Source organism: Podarcis cretensis, assembly GCF_951804945.1.
Source record: "Podarcis cretensis genome assembly, chromosome: 2".
In the NCBI taxonomy this organism is placed as follows: Eukaryota; Metazoa; Chordata; class Lepidosauria; order Squamata; family Lacertidae; genus Podarcis; species Podarcis cretensis.
In genome coordinates, this window is record NC_137171.1 from 3,202,514 (window position 1) to 3,223,010 (window position 20,497).

General features: G+C 41.9%; 1 protein-coding gene and 1 long non-coding RNA gene across 3 annotated transcripts in view; one reads left to right on the top strand and one right to left on the bottom strand.

Moving 5' to 3' along the window:
* Positions 1 to 20,497, top strand: part of EIF4B (eukaryotic translation initiation factor 4B) — a 36,676-nt gene that overhangs the window by 2,016 nt on the left and 14,163 nt on the right. Inside the window, exons 2-7 of one of the 2 annotated variants that reach the window (XM_079965136.1) lie at positions 434 to 484; positions 8,215 to 8,346; positions 9,696 to 9,904; positions 12,541 to 12,657; positions 16,272 to 16,326; positions 17,105 to 17,245. In XM_079965136.1, the coding sequence (XP_079821262.1) occupies positions 434 to 484; positions 8,215 to 8,346; positions 9,696 to 9,904; positions 12,541 to 12,657; positions 16,272 to 16,326; positions 17,105 to 17,245 (705 nt within the window). Of the gene's footprint in view, positions 1 to 433; positions 485 to 4,239; positions 4,381 to 8,214; positions 8,347 to 9,695; positions 9,905 to 12,540; positions 12,658 to 16,271; positions 16,327 to 17,104; positions 17,246 to 20,497 lie in introns of those variants that run through there. The other variant, XM_079965137.1, reaches the window with a different exon arrangement.
* Positions 17,121 to 19,447, bottom strand: LOC307209768. Its single transcript, XR_013835765.1, has 2 exons — positions 17,764 to 19,447; positions 17,121 to 17,338 (listed from the first exon to the last, which is right to left on the bottom strand). It is a non-coding gene; the product is annotated as an uncharacterized lncRNA (long non-coding RNA).

Genomic DNA, 20,497 nt, shown 5'->3' on the forward strand with positions numbered 1-20,497 from the left:
ACTATATTCCCTACATCTGCACATTAAAAAAGATTGTTTTCAGTTACATTTAGTAAGTCCTTACAAGATGACAATGAAGCTGATTTTTAAATATATAATTTTATTTCTAAATTTTGAAGTTCACAAATTGATACATACTTTTAAAATATTATTGAGAATATTAGATTGTTCTGCCCCCAGACTGGTATTTGAAAAACAGAGTAGCTCTCAGTAATACAGACTCTGGGCATCAGTCATTCCGCAGTATCCTGTCCCAAGAGTTCCCTAGGAGACAACATCCAGAGGGCAACAGTTCCCCATCCTTGGTGTTTAGGTTCTCATTACATGTTGAGCTTACCTCCCACACTACACTTTTTGCAGCCCAGTTGCTTGGCTTTGGTGGGGGGCATAGAGTATCCCTTGTTTACTTTATTCCAACATTCCACTTTCTTAGGTCCTGGAGTGGTTTCCGCTGCTGAAAATGGAAGCTCGAGGACTGCTCAAGGTGAGGAGGATTTTAGTATTTCATTCTTTTCTTCTGACCTGCCAAGATAATGTGGCATATTTTTAATCTCTGAATATGGTTCGCATAACAGCACAAGGGATCCCTAAGAATTAGGGAGGAGCACTGCAGCATCTTCCATACAAAACAAAGTGTGAATGTTTCTTGTGTAAGTGTTCTTTGTGTCTGTCTGCTTGGGTTATAAGTTCTTTGTGTCTGTTTAGATGTTGTGGGTCGATCTCTGCCAGGCATGACTTTTTCCCAGTGGTTTAGTATGGTGGCTGACTTCCATATGCCTTTGAAATGCACCAGACTGCACCAAATAGCTGCACTAAAAATACTAAAGTGAAAAATGGGAGGGCACACCTTCTGTATCTTGTTAGCTGGATACTATAGTATTGCAGTTAACCAGACATAATTCCATTAGAATTCTATAGTTTACTTTGAGACATTTGCTGCCAGAAATGAAACACCTCTGTCATAATGGATGGTCTTTGCAGAGATCAGGCATTCTGCTGTTTGACTCCTAATGGTAGGACAAACCATTGCAAATGCTTTGAGAAGCACATCTTAAATACTTGAGGGGTTTTTTTCCTGTGGGCCGGATTCAGCAAACCTGGTGCACTTGTGAAAGCCAGCACTAGTGTAACGAGCTCCCCCCCCCCCCACCGCTTGCCCCAAATCTGCTGGAGGGTTGGGAGAACTCTCAGAACAGCATGCGATGGGAAAAGAGGGGAGATTGTTCAGCCTGGCAAGCAAAAATGCTTGTGTGAGCACGACATTGAATTCTATTCTCTCCATAAGTCTGAGTCCACTGTAAAACTGTTTGGGGGTTTTAGCACCTAGGGGACTTAAAAGGGGTTGAACCACATACACATTTTTTTTTAAAGTCTTAGCTGGAATGATGGCTTTAAATAATTTACCTTCTTGCCAAAGTTTGGAAACTACTGTTTATACAACTGTGAATCTTTTGCATCTTGCGTAGACACAGTGGGCTGTGCAAGAAAACACAGCAGAGCTTGAAACCTGGTTGCATTTGTTTTTCATAGGTCAGTGCAGTGTATATTATTCAATCTAGTAAGTTTGGCAAGCTTCCTTCACTTGCAGTCTTAATAGAAAAGAGAGCTAACCCATTTCCTCTTTTTTAAAAAAAGGTAGGTATTCTTTTGTCATACTGCATTGGCATAGTGCATTTATTCATTAGATTTTTAAAAGTTTATATTTATTGTCAGGCCTTTGTATAAGGGTTGATTATATATCCTTGTGTTAGCCTTTAAACAAACCTGCAAATTGGGTTAGGCTGAGAGATGGTGACTTGCTCAAAGAATCCTTATGAGCATATATTTTGTGCCTCAGATGATAAACTTGATAAGCAGTTCCATAAAGCTGTGTTATGATAGGACAGGAAGATTGTATTTCAACAGCAGTTTCTCTGTGGCGGCGGCTGCTGCCTCAGCTAAGTTACAGGAATTGTATCTATTCTTGACAGTAGCTTTTAGGTCTTAATTTCTGACCCAGTTCTTTAGAACAAGAGATGCCACGAAAACAGCCTTGCAGGTTTGAACAATATGGGCATAATGGGGTCTTGTTTGGCAAAACGGGGGGCCTGTAATATAGACAGGGACTGGTGTTGGGTTATGGATACCCTATACCAGCAAGAAGAACTGTTTTCAGCCATGTGGGGGTTATTCAGTATTTTTCTTGATCTTTGACAGGGTTGGTGATATATGATCAAGCAACACTGTGTGTCTTTGCAGTGTGACTTTGCTGTACTGCTTGCTCTCTCTGAGTTGTCAGCCATTTGATGCAAACTGAGCCTGCAGGTTTTGAGTCCAGTTCTTGCTTGTTAGCATTGCATTTGTTGTCACTGAGAAAGTGATACAGATAGCCACTTTTAAGAGTGCCATGCCATGGGGGACAAAAGAAAGTGGAAATGGCTGCATGTGAAGGTATCTAGTTTGTTAAAAATGCAGTTAGTAGGCTGCCTGCTTCTAACCAACTAAATTTGTAAATAATTCCTAAGCTGATTGATAGTTTAGTACTCTGTGTGTGTTTGTCCTTACCAGCCTGAACTTCAACACTCCAAAAGGGCTTACTCGTAATATTTTGTTAAGGAAATTGGTGGGTTGTTGGTTTTTTTAAATGGCATTTTCATTGCATTCAGTTTTGTAAGTGACTGAGCATCTAAGGCTGCTAATTTTATATTTCAAATAGTTATACCAATAAAAAAATACAACACTAAAACGGTTGCAGCCTCATCATCTGTCCTCTGAGTTGCAAAGCAAGGAGTCACCTTAAACCAGAATATGTGCAACATGGATTGTTAACCGATAGTATTAACTGGAACCACACCACAGTTTGAAACATTATGAACTGGGCAAATGTCTTAGTTGTATTTTGGATGTTCAAAAGTCAAAGTGAGCTGCTGATACAGATGGTAGTGACATTTGTCTAGGACAAAGGCTTCATATCTTATGCCCAGTAAACTTTTGATGTTTGTAAGAAGGTAATTATTACACTTCAATTTATGTTTTTAAATTATTGTACTGATATCATGACAGTTTACAGCAGGCATAGGCAAACGGCCCTCCAGATGTTTTGGGACTACAACTCCCATCATCCCTGACCACTGGTCCTGTTAGCTAGGGATGATGGGAGTTGTACAGTAGACGCTCGGGTTGTGAACGTGATCTGTGCGGGATGCATGTCCACAACCCGCAGTGGCGCATCTGCGCACGCGCGGGTTGCAATTCGGTGCTTCTGCGCACGCGCGACTGCCAAAGCCCAGAAGTAACCCGTTCCGGTACTTCCAGGTTTCGGCAGTCCGCAACAAGATTAAGTTGGGGTCCTGTATGTAATTCCTTTTACATTGCCCTTTGGGGTTCCAGTCTCAAAAGAGCCTGGAGAAGATACTCTTATGAAGACCGTGAACTGAAAGGACCAGTTGTATTTTTGAATATTCCTATCCCAAAGGTGGTGTGGAGGAGCTATATGTTGGAGCCTTTGGACAGCAATGCAGAAAGTCCTGTTTTTATTGCATGCTACAAAGTGGTTTCCTAAGCTACACAGTTGACAGTACAGTGGTGTTTGTGTAGAAAAGTGACCAAGGCTACCTCATGAACTAGGATGGCCTATTTCAAATATTGCCTTTCTATGATCAAGCGATTAATTTTGACCCTCCCTACCCCACCAGTTTTTGGAAAAATAGGAACATGCTTTACAAGATTGTTGTAAGGATGTGCTGTATTTGAACACTAAATGCATTTGTGTATAAATATTGTGTATTAAATTGGAGTCCAGTTTTAGTATATAGGATGTACAAATCTGTCATACTGGACACGGATAATCTCCTTGTCCAGTACTTACTGGAAGGGTTAGCAACTTTCCAGGCTCTCGTGAAGTCTTTCCCAGCCCTGCCGTTTGTGGTACTTGATGACTGTGATTAAAACAGGAGCCTCACATATGCACAGAGATGCACGAAGCTTTCCCTCTTTCTAATGGGACCCTTTACAATGAGGTTTCCACTCACAGGCATGTTGATCTCATTGGAATACCAGTCTCTTCTAGTCACTGGGAAATGGAAAGTCTGTTTGGGAAGCTCAAAAAATATACTTCTCCAAAGCACAATGATGATGAGACTGTGATTCCCTCACTGTAAGTAGGCAAAGCAGCCTATGTTTGAAGGGTACTTTTCATATATTCTGACAACCTTGCCATGAAGTCACAATGTGATGACATAATTGAAATTATCACAATGTGGAGGCAGATAAACATGACCCTGTAACTTTACTGTAGGATTTGCACTCTTAATAAGAGAGGGGAGGGAGCAAATATTTTAAAACCATGCCGTTTATCTTTGGTCAAGTATTGGCCAATTACTATGCAGGTTGCAGAAGAAAGTAAGTAAATTAAATGGGTGTCCGTAGCTCAAAAGCATTAGGTGTTTCCAGTCCATAGCACTGGGTCCATTTCCCATACCCATGCCCTTCACACAGGGAGTAGGATTCTCTGTTTGCTTGTGGTTTAGGAGACAGGATCCAGCCCTAGTCGAATCTGTAGTCTTCTTGAAACAGCATTGAATGTGGTATATAATGAATCACCCTATCAGCAGTGAATCATAATGCTTGAATGTTGCTTCTTCACCAATTACTGTTGGTAATTGCAGTGGAAATATCCAGCTTGTTGGTCATCATGGCTGCAGCTTTAACATAACCATAAATGCAGAGCTGAAGCTGCTTGTTTTCATTCTCCATAATTCTTTCCAAGATAGACTGTTCCTGACGGGGGAGTTCATGAGTGCTATGTACACACACTTGTTTTACTCCAGGACAAAGGTTTAAGGAATGCAGAGCAGTCAGTGATAAGTTGCCAAGATGTGAGTAGTAAGTGCTGTTCAGAACATCACTTGGCATTAGTATGGGCGAGGATAGACATCATAAGTCATGGAAATTCATATGCCAGGTTATGTCCTACCAATTTTTTCTTCTTCAAATTATGCAGTATTATTTTGTTTTTATGGCTGATAAGTTTTAACAATATGTTCATTATTGTAAGCCACCCAGAGAACTTTGTTTTTGGACAGCATATAAATGTAAGTAAATGAAAGGACAGCGAAAATTGATGAATCAAGAGTTGTGCAAAATTTGCTTACATTGGTGCAATAGTAGCTGATAAAATAGAGCTGCGTGTAAATATTAGGAGGATTGTTTCAGTCTTCTGTTATTCAACCCCTCTCTCTCCTGCTAGCAGCCTGGGAATGTTATTGGGGCATGGTCCGATACAGCCTGCTGGAGCTTCTCAATTCGTTCTTGCTGGGACTGTTAAAGGTCTCCCCCCCCCCCCCAAGAGCTCCATATAGAACTGCCTGTATATAGACAATAACAGTAAAATTTAAAAGGCCTAAAGTTAGATGATCCACAAAACACAAGTGCAGTCTCTGGAGAAGTGCTTTTGCTGGTGGGTCAGCTCCATGTAATAAACAAAATGTTGGGCTTGTTTATTAGAGACCCGAGTTCAAAACTTGACTCCTCTCAGTAAATATTGTGGCTGTTGCACACATCATGTTTTTTGGTATATAACTGTGGTGTGAATGTTACTGATAGCTGATGAAAAGACTGCAGTTTATAAATGGGACATTGCCCTCTAGTTTTCCTGCAGTGGAGGAGAGGTAGGAAGATGTGAGCAGAGATCATGTGAGTGGGCCATGCAGTCTTTCCCCACTTTACTTCCCACCCAGCTCCATAGCAGATTGTTTCTTTTTCCATACTTCTTTTTGCAAACTGTAGGGGACTTGCCAACCTGGTCTACCCTTATTCTACCCTTATTCTGAATAGAGTCCCTGCCCTTCTCTAGTGCTGGGAGACAAATAGAAGCAGTGTACAAGGTCAGAGAGAACATATGGCAGAGCCTTGTCTCCACCATCACCACCTACCTAGGAAAGGCAGGTAGGGGCTTGCTGTTGCAGTAGTACTAAGCTCCAGGTGTACTTGGAGCATAAGATCACAGGCAAGAATCCCCCCTTTGGGGTGGGTAGGAAAGGCTTCTGGCAAGCAAAGGTTGTTGCATGGCCACCAAGGCCAGCTAAAGCTTGCAAATCCTTGCTTATAAAGAATTAAACTGACTTTGCCCACCGTTCCTCCCTCTCCCCCAGTTTTAGCTCCCTACTCTTTCCCCCTCTCAGTATGTTTTATCCTCCAGCCAAGGACAGCATAATCCTACTACGGCCCAGTTAGTCACCTGTTATAAGGGGGAGTTTGTGTTTCTAAGGAACAGAAAGTGCATTACTCTTCCGAGAAGTGGGAAACACTGTGTGCCCGTTTTACATTGGAAAGGATGTTCCCTAAAGACATTTCTGTGGCCTCAATAGTATCAGTTATTCCAGATCCTCCTTTCTTCTAGAGGCTGTTCCTCTGCTTACAAGTGTGCTTTCTAGCAACACTGTATGGGCCAACAACTTTGGTATGTAATATTTAACAGCGTTTCAGATAGGATAATCAAGCTCAAAACAAGACTTTCTTCCCTAATAATAATAATTTTTAAAAGCATTTAGGGTAGCATTCTTCTCTGTTTCAAATTCTGACAGCTCATAGCAAATACCCTCCCATTCTGTCTGTCTGACACATAAGATAAAGGGCAGACTTCCAAGAATAAAGAATTGTGTGCTTCTAGGATAGAAGGTTATCTGCTCTGTGTGTAGGCTGTTTTCTACCATTGTTAGGAAGCACTGGTTCCTTTGCCAGGGCTTTAAGGTTTCCACCTAAGATCTAGAAATAGGTTGAATTCTTGCATTCCTTTTTGACATGGTAAAAGCCCAAAGGCGTTCTGTAGAATTTTAGTTTTTATTAGTCTTCATGACATTTCAAAACTGGGATTTTCTGTGGAGCACATTTGACACAAATAGTGATCCTGTGATAGATGTTGACTCATGGTGATTTTTCCGCATATAAAAATTGGTGTGGCCATCCAATCTGAGAAATGAGATTTTTATTCATCTATGAAAGTACATGGTAAAACTCTTGTGTTACACTTCTTTACCTTTAACAGGAAGGGTTTGCTTAATGCTACATTTAAGGTCCATTTAAACCGCGTAGGTTGGATAGCAAGCTTCTAAGGGTTCCTACTGTTTTTTAAACCCTCAGTTGGCATCTTTGAATGTTAATTCCAGCATTCTGTGTATTGAGTAGACGACTTTCGCTAGATTCCCTTGTAAGCAAAACCACAATGTAATTTTTGCTGTCCCATCAAAATATATAACAATTAAGGTGAACAAAGTGGCAGTTGTGTTCTTTGTGTTTAGGATTTTAGCATTTGGTGTTGACTGTTTTTCTGTTGTAAGTTATGCAGCATTCTTTATCATTGGGGATCCCCAGTAACTAGGGCGGTTCTCTTGAGCTTTACTGGAGGCAGAAGCTCCCCCAGTGTGGAATAAGAGACCTCCCACAAGTTAAGTACAATTGACAGAGAACTATGAAGAGGAGTCTTATATTAGAGCTCTGAGTATTATCACTGGCCAACAGTTCTCTTCTCTGGTTTGTGGGTTCGTGGAGGCTTGTTGGGTATACAGAGTTCTCCCTGATGTTTACCTCATTTGTAAAGCCATTGTGTGACTTGGCTTAAGCTGAGTAGGGAGTGAGCTTCTGGCTCAGCAGGTCATCTGGACCCAAGATGACTTCTCTCTGTCCTGATCCCATTTCTGGGCCATGCTGCTAGCTTCTTTCCTTTGTTAAATTTTGCTCCTCTGAACTCCAAAAAGGAAGCAGTGGTGTCCTGCCTATGAAATTCTCTCCTAATGAAATGCCTCTCTGCAAACACTTTCATTTTTTACAATGCAGAATACCAATATTTTCTTGGCTTACCAAGAACTCATTACAAACTGCTATCTATGGGTGGGATAACTTAGAACACTGTCACAACAGGAAAATGATGGGGAATGAAGCTGTACAACACTTTATTTTCTACTGATTTTGAAATTGAATCTGTTTGAATTCAAGTGTGTGTTTTGGTTGTGCTGAAATGTGTGATTGGGTGTTGCTGTGGAAAAGTGGGTTTGTAACACAATGTCTTCCTGTCTTAATGGCAGTTCCTACTGTCTTTTGAGATCGGTTGGTTTGGTTGTTTGTGTTCAAATCAGTAGTAGTAGACTGATCGGCATTCTGTATGCAAGTGAACGGTAAAGGACAGCAGTTTCCAGCATTTTGAAGCGGCTTTTGTATCACTTTTCCTACTTCTTACAGCTAAGAAGAAGAACAAGAAGGGGAAGACCCTGACTTTGACAGACTTTCTAGCAGAGGATGGCGGTGGTGCTCCCACCTTTGTTCCAAAACCAGTTAGCTGGGCAGATGAGACAGACGATCTGGAAGGAGATGGTAAGATAAAACATAATAATGGTGTTTGGTTCGGGGGGGGGGTTGCTTTGCTTCTGCTGAACAGTTTCTAGGTGTCAGTGAGAAAACATCCTGGAGTTTCTTCTAATCTTGACTTTTCAGCTATTATCTCTTTCCTCCAAACTGGTGTCATACATTTGTTGTTGGACTGCAGTCAGTCCCAGTCAGCATTGTTAATAGTCAAGGATGATGGTGGGTTGCAGTCCTATATCTGAAGGGCACCATCTTTAAGCAGAGGCTTGATAACCATATGTCAGGAGTGCTCTGATGGTGTTTCCTGCTTGGCAGGGGGTTGGACTCGATGGCCCTTGTGGTCTCTTCCAACTCTATGATTCTATATTGGGGAAGGCCAATACTAGCAGCTTCTTGTTCTCTGCTGCATTTTTATAATGAATTTTGGGTAAGTAGTTTTTTTTTATTAGAGAAAACAAAATAAGTGTCAACTAGGACAGCTATGGAAATCTCCAGCCATGGTAAGAAGCCAAAATTTATGTCCAAAGGGTAGGGTCTTATCTCTGCTGTCATGCTTAGCTTTGGGGGTGCTTGGAGCACTTAATGAAGCTAATACAGTTTCAGAGCTAAGGTACCATATTCCTCCCCAGTACTGAGTCCTTCTGAAGCTATCACAAGCCCCTCCCCATTTCTAATTTGGTGGGCTTTTGGTGTGTATGCAGGGACATTAAGCAGTGTATCTTCCTAAGAAATACAGCCCATGGAAACTTTAAGAGCATGCAGGACTGTCACGTGGCTTCAGTCACATAGAGAGTGGCATTCAGGGTGGGCCCTGTATTATGTAGCCTGAGGTTGCAAAAGACTGAAGTGTTGCTGCAGCATCTTTCCCTGCACATGGAGGCACTAGTTCATTTAGAATACCTCTTTGTGATCACCTCTCCAAGGTGTTGGAGAGTCATCACAGCCCTCAGCTACACACCTTGAAGTGAACATTTGTCAGCAGTCATTGCAAGTGCTGCTAATATGGAGTTGTTCTTTAGGACAGTTGGCTGCTTTTTTGCCCTCGTAGCAACAACCATTTCCCCTACATTCTCTTTGAGTGGATGGTTTGGAACCAACTCCTTGTGTTCCTATGAGTTAGAATGTGGGAAATTGCTTATGAAGTAGCATGGCATTTTTATTAGGCTGTTGTTTGCTTGCAGAAAGAATCCCATTTGGGGTGGTTTGTGGAGGTGGTGCTCTTGTCTAATAGTGACCAGTCCCTATAAGTCTCCAATACTTTCCTCGCTGCCCACAAGTCAAATGGAGGCTGAACATTCTTTGCTGTTCATTGTAAATGCTCTGTGTGTTTGCTAATGTGTAACGCTTTTCCCTCCTAGTTTCTACCACCTGGCATAGCAACGATGACGATGTGTACCGAGCCCCTCCAATTGACCGTTCCATCCTGCCTACTGCACCTCGGGCAGCTCGGGAGCCCAATATTGACAGAAGCCGTCTCCCAAAGTCACCCCCCTATACTGCCTTTCTGGGAAACCTGCCCTATGATGTATCAGAAGAGTCCATCAAGGACTTCTTCAGAGGGCTTAATGTGAGTATTTAATGGTTAGCTTTAAGGTTCACGGTCTGGTAGTGCCACGTGGAATCCAGCAGAAAGCATTCAATAAAAATCCAGATGTTTTTTGTGTCACCTTGAGAGGATAGCAACATTATCTTAAGCTGTGTGAAAATGGTAATGTCAAGAGAAATTCCGCATATGCCTTGTCTTTAAAGATGATGTTTCTGGTATGAAACTCCACAGGAGTTTCCCTAGCAGCTGGTAGAAATCCCAGGCCTCTTTGATGAAGTGAAGAGCGCTTTATAAAGTGAGAAGAATGATCTGGATTTTTATATTGTTTCTAGCTTCTCAATACCTTACAGTTTGGAAGGCAGCAACAGACCCAACTCTACTATTTTCAAATAGCTTTATGCTACATAAACCTCACAATTGTAAAGAGTAGTTTTCTACTTCTGGTTAGCCCAAAGCAGGCAGCTACCCCTTAGAATTAGTGGTGTTTCATGCAGTTTGCTGATTGGGTGATTAGTCAGGGGTCTTGTTTCCAAACATCTGGCAGGTACAGGCATAGATTAGAAATATAGTGGATTCGGTTCCAGGCCACCGCAATAAAGCAAGTCACACAATTTTGGGAAACCCAGTACATATCAAAGTTATGTTAATACTGTAGTCTATTAAGCCACCCCACCCCAGTTGCAGGGGCAGGAGGAGAAAAATCTGTCTCCAGCCTGCTCCACTCCCATGGCTAGAAGAGGGGGGGGTGGCGCCAGTACTGGGGGGGTTTCCTTCACTTGGAAGTCGCCAGGCTTCCTGTAGCTGCACCCACATTCTTGTAAGGAGCAATATCTGCAAAGTGCAATAAAGCAAAGGCATGCCTGTCTAAACCACAGAGCCTAGGGCTTGCTGATCAGAAGGTTAGCGGTTTGAATCCCCGTGATGGGGTGAGCTCCCGTTGTTCGGTCCCAGCTCCTGCCCACCTAGCAGTTTGAAAGCACATCAAAGTGCAAGTAGATAAATAGGTACTGCTCCGGCAGGAAGGTAAACGGTATTTCCGAGCGCTGCTCTGGTTCCCCAGAAGCGGCTTAGTCATGCTGGCCACATGACCTGGAAGCTGTCTGCAGACAAACGGCGGCTCCCTCGGCCTATAGAGCGAGATGAGCACCGCAACCCCAGAGTCGTCCACGACTAGACCTAATGGTCAGGGGTACCTTTACCTTTTATGCCTGTAATGCCGCCTTTAAAAAAAATATGGAGATAGATATCATTTGTGCACCTGAGGATGTACCAGCAAGAACCACTCTACCTTCAAGGAACTTAGACTTTGTGTGTTTATTTTTCAGTCCTGATGCCAGAGTAGTAGTGACACTGTGCTTCAAGAGTCTGGTTCTCCTCTCTCCCCCACTTGAACAGAATTAGATTGGAAGGAGGCAAGGCCACAACAGTAAATTGCGAAGAGATGCAACAGGCAGCTCTTAATGAGATGTGCTCAGGACTCATGTGAACTGCTATTTCACACAGCACATGAGGGTTTCTCTTGTCTCATGGTTTGGGAATTGTACCTCTAGCGATTTAGCATGCTGGAAGGACAGATCACAATTCCCAGCAGACAAGCCTCTTGTTTTGAAATGCTGTACATAGCTTGGGGCTTAAAAAGAAACAAGACAGGTGTGATGAAACTGCATTTGATGTTGGAAGGAACTTCCTGTATAATAAAGGTAAGCATCATTGATCTTCTTTGTTGTTACACCTGTCTTGAGTCAAGCTCCAAGAAAGATCTAACTGTCCTGTGGTGGTCAAAAACTGAAGAAGATTCTTCCCTGGTAGCCATTAGTCTAAATATATATTTGGTAGCTTTGATAGCAATGAATGTGCAGTGTAAATAGAAATGTATTAGCTTCAAGTGATCTGCTGGTTGGTTCTAATCTACCTTCTGAGTACTCCTGACCTAGAATAAAGTTAGCATCTTTTTAAACAGTCTTTATTGAAATCAGGATGGTTAAGACTGCAGCCCTGTATACACTTAGCTGGGGTTAAAGCCCATTTAACTTGATGGGAGGAGCCTGAGTAGGCATGCATAATAGTGTGCTGTAAAAGGTGTGTTCCTCCAGTGTTTCAATGTCATCTTATAAGGGAAGCAGAAAGAATAATTGGTGTTAGTGATGCGTGTGTAGAATCAAAGAGTTAGGATAATCGTTCTGTTGGTGTGAAACACCAGAGTATATTATGTGGTCTGATTTAAGGAGTGAAAATGTATCACCTGCGTCCACTCCTGCCTTTCTCTTTTCAAGTGCCCTTATTGCTATTACTAATTTTTTAAAGGTTTTTTTCTAACTGCTTTGAGGGGGGTTTCTTACTATCAGCAGTATATAAGTTTTATGAAATAACATTGTTTGTTTGTGTTTTTCTGTATATACAAGCACCATATAGTGGAAAGGTAGGATACACATTTAACAAACAAATGAATAAAGCCCAAGGGCATTTATCCTGGATTTCAATTGCTTGCGAGTTATGCAAGTTTGTATTTTATAAAGGCCACCCTAAGGGTGAAGGGTGGCATGAAAATGTATTTAAATAAGTGCAGTGGGTGGAGCATGGCACCTGGAGACAACCACTGCATCTTCTTTGTAGGAAGATGGTTACTTAAAATATTTCCCCCTGTCACTCAACTGCAGATAAGTGCTGTTCGTTTACCACGGGAGCCTAGTAATCCAGAGAGGTTGAAAGGATTTGGATATGCTGAGTTTGAAGACCTGGACTCTATGCTCCGTGCTTTGAGCCTCAATGAAGAGGTGAGTTGAAATCTGCCAAGAAATGTAGTCATATCCCTTGGCTTGATGTAGCCCAGCCTCTGGGGTGGAGAGAAAATTAAAAGGAGCAAAACTCTTGAAAACTTGATTGAAGTAATGATGCATAGAAAGTACTTCACTTTGCAGGTATATCTATGTCTGGATTAGAGAGGAAAGAATCATTGAAAGAGATAACCTGTAACAGGATCTGGTGCATTTCTGTCAGCTGATGTGAAACTCTCAGGGCACAAAAGGCAGTATGTTTCTAAAAATAACCAGAGGATGAAGGCAGATTATGCAGGCTGCCCAACCATGTTGCTGCTTGCAAACCTATCCACATATGATTAAGTATGCTTCCAGTGTGTTTCCAAGCACAATTCAGAGTGTTGGTGCTGACCTTTAAAGCCCTTCAGTATACCTGAAGGAGCGTCTCTACCTGCATTGCTCAGCCCAGACACTGAGGTCCCCATCCGAGAGTCTTCTGCTGTTGTTTGATCATTAAATGCAATAATTTGTGCTAAAAGACTGTTTTAGGGGATTAACCCTTTGCAGGAGTTGGCAAGGATCTGGATTGCCAGAGTAAGGTTTCTTACAGGCTCTACAGTTGCACTCGCTAGAAATTTTATTTTCCTAATAATGTTTGCAGACTGCAAGTTTAAGGGCAGGAAACCTGAGTGGGCACAAGATATCGGACACAACATTATTGTTTGCTGACTGGGAAAGGTTGTGGACCACCGGTTTGAAATTTACGGCATGTAATGCCTTGAGAGAGAATATTATGAAAATGAGTTATAGGTGGTACATGACCCCAGTCAAGCTTGCAAAGATCTACCACTTATCAGACAATAAATGTTGGAAATGTAAAGAAAATGAAGGTACATTCTTTCACCTTTGGTGGACGTGCCCAAGGATTAAGGCTTTCTGGGAGATGATATATAATGAAATGAAAAAGGTATTTAAATATACCTTCCTGAAAAAACCAGAGGCCTTTCTCCTGGGTATGGTCAGCCAAGGGGTGTTAAAGAAGGACAGAACATTTTTTATGTATGCTACAACAGCAGCAAGAATACTTATTGCAAAGCATTGGAAGACACAAGATCTACCCACCTTGGAAGAATGGCAGATGAAGATGATAGACTACATGGGACTGGCAGAGATGACTGGCAGAATCTGGGACCAGGGGAAAGAGACGGTGGAGGAAGATTGGAAGAAATTCAAGGATTATCTTAGGAAACACTGTAAAATTAACGAATGTTAGAATGACATGGGTTTAGAAGTTAAGTGGTTTTCAGCGGTAATGATTAAATAAAAAGAAAAGAAAGGTTAAAAATTAAATCAAGAATAAGGGAAAGGATTTGCTGATTTGATAAATAGAAATTGGAATACAGAAAGGGGAGGTATGAGGAGGTCGGGAAAGTAAGTCACAAGAAAAAGATTGAAATTATACTTGTTTTTGTTTGTGTTTGTATTGTTGTTTTGTTTAGGTGCAAAATTTAAAACTTTAATAAATATCATTTAAAAGGGGGGGGCAGGAAACCTGTTCATCTTAGGCAAATCCCAGTTACTCAGGATTTCTGCAGGATGCACAGAGGATTCCAACGTGTTTTGGGGATAAATTCATGCTTTATTTGGAAGCAGTGCTGGAAATAAAGTATCTTAATAGGGAGGTACCTTAGGGACACGGCTGGCCCTGTGGTCTAAACCACTGAGCCCCTTGGGCTTGCCGATTGAAAGGTTGGTGGTTTGAATTCACACAACAGTGGTGAGCTCCTGTTGCTCTGTCCCAGCTTCTGCCAACCTAGCAGTTCAAAAGCATACCAGTTCAAGTAGATAAATAGGCACCGCTGTGGCGGGAAGGGTAAACGGCATTTCCATGCGCCCTGGCTTCCATCATGGTGTTCTGTTGTGCCAGAAGCTGTTTAGTCATGCTGGCCACATGATCCAGAAAGCTGTCTGTGGACAAATGCTGGCTCCCTTGGCCTGAAGCAAGATGAGTGCCACAACCCCATAGCCTTTGACTGGACTCTACTATCCATGGGTCCTTTACCTTACCTTACCCTACCTCATGTATTATTATATATTTATTTTGGTAAAAATTGACTGCTTCAGAAGATGCATTGTGTACATCTGAAATGGACTGCCTTTTATTATCTCCAATTGGCTTCTGAGAAGTTGGATGAAGCCAAATGCAGCCACATTGATTCTGAACACATTGATTCAAGCAGTTCAAGTTAGGCACTTTTAGAATAGTAACCTTTCATATTTTTAGAAGCTGGGACAGTGCCTGTTAACCTCAGTCTCCAACAATGGGCTCAGTAATTTCCCCCCTTCTATCTTCCTCCTAGTGACATGAAAACAATCTATAGTAAAATGGCAAAGATCACAGTGCAATGAATGGAAGCAAAATCAGATAAAATTAGCCACGTTTTAGAAGTTGGGTTTCCCCCCCCCCCCCCAATTTTGTATCTTCAGGGCAGTCTGTTGAAGTACAGCAGTAATCTGTCCTGTTCTGATTGGCATGGCTCAAGTCTCAAGAAACTTGGGTCAAGAAACTGGACTCAGTTTTCTCAGACAAGCCAGATAAAAAGTGTTAACTATCGTGCAGCAAAAAGCATTTTCAGATGGTTGTTCTCCTGCCTTAGCTATTTTAAGTAGATTATTCTGGCCATCTCAGATACTTGGCAAGTGATCCTGCCTCTGAAGTCTAGACAATATCACCTGAAGGTATCCAAACCATTTTTCTGCCTCAACAATTTTTTTTGCAAAGGACAAAGCTATAATAGGTACAGGAAAGTAAATCTGTAAACTGTTAAGGGTGTTTGTGACAGCTGTTATATTTGTTGCTGCAGATATTGAGGGTGCAATGGGGAGGGAGGGAGGAAGAGGAAGTTGCACTGTACAAGCAGAAGTCTGGTACACAAGCAGAAGCACCAGATACACTCTTGGATGAAGAAGCTTTTGATACCCTGTCTCAACCTATTTGCAAGACTGGAGACTTTTCGTGGGCCATAAACATAATCTTCTCTAGTCGTGTGAAAGACAGAGTGAAAGATCCAGGCCTTGGTTTGATTGAGTTTAACTCCATCAGGCATCTTAAAACTCCATGATCCTTCACATTAGAGAGAACACATGAACAATGTTATTCTTAGGTGCACCCTGTTTCCATGTTGATTCCCAGTGCATTGGCACTGAGGGAACCTGAGTGATAAGAGTCCAGTGGGCATTGGTTTTTTATTTGCTACCCTTTTGTGGAATGCTCTCCCCAGGAAGGCATCCCTGCTTCCATCATTACATACCTGGGGATGCCAGGCAAAAACATTTCTTTTCTGCCAGGTCTTTGGCTTTTAGTAATCTGTGGCCTCTTTTAGTGGGTGGGGTGTTTTAATCTTACCTTTTAAAAATATGAATGTCTCAGAAGTTTCTTTTTTATGCTATCACTTTTAGTCAGTTTAATAAATAACAATTCTGCTAGCATCCTTTTTTCCGTGTGTTAAAGTGATAGGTGCATCCATTTACAAAGCAATTCTACATGCGTTGGTCAGATATAACCTTGAACTTGCTGTACATCTTCTTAAAAAAATGGGCTTTAAAATGCTAATGTTCCACTGTATGTTCAGTCTCTAGGGAACAGGAGAATACGAGTGGATATTGCTGATCAAGCTCAGGATAAAGGTAAGTGCTGTGGCTTTGTGAAAAGGTCATCTTGTACCAGTTAAATTTTATACACAAAGGCTGGAAAATAAAGCTGTGAAACTACCAAGTTTCCCCCACTTACTAGCAAGTCTTTTCTGTTAACGGATGAAATTGACGAGGAGAGCTAAAGGCCTTATGAGCTTTACCTGCTTTTGACTTGATCTTGTTGGGTTCAACAGTGCAAATTGCAAAAGGTACCTAGTAAATTCAGAATTAGCACTGTGGGTTTCCATTTCCTTAAAAGTGCCTCTCCAGCCCAGTACAGTACAGGAGGTGTGAGCTACACGATTCCACAGAGCGCATTGAACCAGCATCCTGCTCCCTCTTACCTACACACTGTGATCTTGCCAGAGGTCACGTTTATTGCTCCGGCAGAGAAATTATTAGTGTATCTTTTTTTTCTTTAACAAAATTTATATGCCACTTGGTTGTAATAAAACCTCAAAGTGGTTGACAAAAAAATCTCATTACAATTACCCATAAAATACAGTTAAAAAACAGGTATTTTAAACATTTTAAAACTTAAATCAACAATAAACTAAAAACAGATTAAAACACGTGTCTGGTGTCTGGAGAGGCTTGCCTAAGCAAAAATGTTTTAAGGAGGTGCTGGAAAGACTACAGCAAAGGCACCTTCCTGATACCAAGAAGGGAGTTCCAAAGTGTAGGTGCTTTTACTTTCCTCTGTGCAGACGTCTGAATCCATGAAACTGGATGTGCCATTTAACTGTTGGGTTGCTTTTCCTTTCTTTTACAGATAGGGATGATCGCTCTTTTGGTAGAGATCGTGACCGCAACCGGGATTCAGAGAGATTTGAAACTGACTGGAGGGCCCGTCCTGCTACGGATAGCTTTGATGACCCCCCTCCCCGCAGGGGCGAGGATAGCTTTGGAGACAGTGAGTTCATCACCAGTTGCCTGCTGTGCTAACTACCATTTTCCTTGCCCTCTTCTAATTTTCCTGCATGCTCCTGAGTTTCTGAAGCCCTTCCTTTATACAGTGGTGCCTCGCAAGACGAAATTAATTCGTTCCGCAACTTTTTTCTTCTTGCGAGTTTTTCGTCTTGCGAAGCATGGTTTCCCATAGGAATGCATTGAAAATCAATCAATGCGTTCCTATGGAGACCGTCCGGGGACAGAGGGGAAGGTGCGCGCCTTCCCCTCTGTCCCCGGAGATTGCGGGGCTGGCAACAGGGAGAAGCGATCTTCTCCCCGCCGCCCCTTGCTTCAAAAGAGGTCCGGGGACAGTGGGGAAGACGCGCTGCGCTTCCCTGCTATCCCCGGAGCTTGCGGGGCAAGCTTCGTTTTGCGAAGCAAGCCCATAGGGAGACGTGTCTTGCGAAGCGGCTAAGAAAATGAAAAACTCCTTCGTCTAGCGAGTTTTTCGTCTTCCGAGGCGCTCGTCTTGCGGGGCACCACTGTATTCTGTTCTTACAAGAGTAGCTTTCCTCCCTGTGCTCCCTACACATGATACTAGATTGAATACTAGCCAGTTACTACAAAAAGCTAGGGAATTACGCACACTGAGGAAGGGCTGTGGCTCTAGGGCAAAGCCTCTGCTTTCCACGCAGAAGGTCCCAGGTTCACTCCCTTGTATCTCTAGGTAGTGCTGGCTGTGTCCCGAGTCGGAAGCCTTGGGAAAGCCACCACCAGTCAGGCAGACAATACTGAGCTGGATGGACCAGTGGTTTGACAGTGTAAGCAGCTTCCTGTGTCGTATCCTGTCGCTATGTTCCCATCGATGCCAAATACACAACGGAAGATTTCTAGCAGTTATTTCATTGTACAGTGGTACCATGCTTCTCAAACACAATCCGTTCTGGAAGTCTGTTTCAAAACCAAAGTGTTCCAAAACCAAGGCACGCTTTCCCATAGAACGTAATGCATAACGAATTAATCCGTTCCAGACTTTTAAAAACAACCCCTAAAACAGCAATTTAACATGAATTTTACTATCTTAGCGAGACCATTGATCCATAAAATGAAAGCAATAATCAATAAAATAAATAAGACAGTATTGTACATTTTTTTAAAAAAAAAAAAATTCTTACCTGCACTGATGATAGTCATTGTTTGGATTGGGGGGACTTTTATCCATTTCTGCAGGCACACAATCAATCAATCAGTCAGTCAGTCAGTCAGTAGCTGAACTGGGTTCCACACAGTCACAAAAACAAATTAACCAAAAAAGCCTCGAAAACAAAAACACAAAATAAATAGCAAAAACAAAAGCGTCAAACTTAATCCATTCTGGAAGTCCGTTTGACTTCCGAAATGTTTGAAAACCAAGGCGCAGCTTCTGATTGGTGCAGGCGCCCCGGAAACAATAGCCGACAGCCGCATCAGACATTTGGTTTCCGAAAAATGTTTGAAAACTGGAACACCAAAGAAAACCGGCTGTGCTGAAAACAATGGAAGGACAGGGGGCAGGGCAGCCAGAGACGAGCTCAGATGCTGAAATTATGGAATTTTCGTACCAATGGAAAAGAGAATTTATGGACAGTATGGCTAAGATATCGGAGACCATCAGTACCAGATTGGATCACTTTAAGAACACGGCGGAAGAAACGGAAACAAGAAGAATAGATGCAGGGGAGACGCTCTGGCAACGACAGGAGGGAACACTTGTAAGGGGGGGGGGGAGAGAGAGAACTGAAAATCCAGAAGGAAAGACGGGAATATGAAGGGCAGCATACACAGAAAATATTTGAGGAAGTACGGTATTGGTAAAATCACCAGTGTTAAGACAGGAGGAGCTGAAACTGGAAATGGCCTTAATTGGTAGCAGCTTCTTGAGGAGCTTTGAATATGAGTACAGACAGGAATTAGAGCAATTTGGGTGAAATCACAACTGTGGAGACAGAGAGAAATTTGGAAGGAAGGAGGGCTGAAATGGGGAATTGTCCTAATGGGAAGCCTCTTTCGGAGGAGATTTAAATATGCCAAAGTAAGAAAAAAAAGAATGGGTAACAGTCTGGAAAATGGTTTTTATTTAGGGGTCAGCAGTTGTAAATAAATTGGGACATCAGCAGGCATGGATTAAATCAGGCATAGGCAAACTCCGGCCCTCCAGATGTTAGGGACTACAATTCCCATCATCCCTGACTACTGGTCTTGTTAGCTAGGGATGATGGGAATTGTAGTCTCAAACATCTGGAGGGCCGGAGTTTGCCTGTGCCTTGATTAAATGCTTGCAAAAAGCAACAGTTAGGATAATTTTAAAAGGGGAAATAGCATGAAAGCATAGGTGTATAATGTATAAAGTGGTTTTAATGTTTAAAGTATCTGTGCTGTATACCACAAGTTTAATTGTCTAGTAGTTGGAAATTTGGGTAAAGGAATCTGGAATGTAACATGATTTGGTTTATTTGAAGACCCAGAAGAGGGGGTGGAGGAAAGTCTGGGGATTTGGGGGGCGGGGTAAAAATGTGTTTTTTAAAATTATTTTTAAATGTTAATGAGAAATGTGTGGGGTAATCTGGTATTGATACCAGATTATATATTTGACTTTTTTAAAATTGAAAACTAATAAAATTATTATTATTATTATTATTATTATTATTATTATTATTATTATTATTATTTATTAAAAAGAAAACCGGAACATTTACTTCGGGCTTTTTGGCGTTTGGGAACCAAGGTACCACTGTACATGTCTCGTGTCAGTCAACCAAGCTGGCTTGGTACTCAAAATGCAGTGATTTGTTGCTCCAAATGTTGCATGATTTCTGTTCATGTTTTTACAGCATAACAGAGACCGTAAAATGGAGTCCTAGCTGCACAAGTGCATTGAAGGCTAATCCCTGTTTTCCTTGTTCTCTTTCAGACTGAAATGCGGAAGACCCATTTCAGTCTGAAATGGGGATGAACTCAGCAGGTTCATATCATGAGCTGAAGACATGGAGGCATGTCAGACATTTATGCTTCATGACTGTAAAGCATGCATTCTACAAGCTACTTTTTTGAGAAAGGAATGCCTTAATCAGAAGACAAATACACCTGAAATCTTCTTGTCTAACAGTCTGGAGAATTAGAGTATGGCAGCTGTGAAATTGCAATCAGTGTTTTCACTGCTATTTTTTTGAAGCAAAAAACTTGAGTTATATGTAATTGCGTTATTGCCTAACCTCATGTATACCTAGGAGGTAGC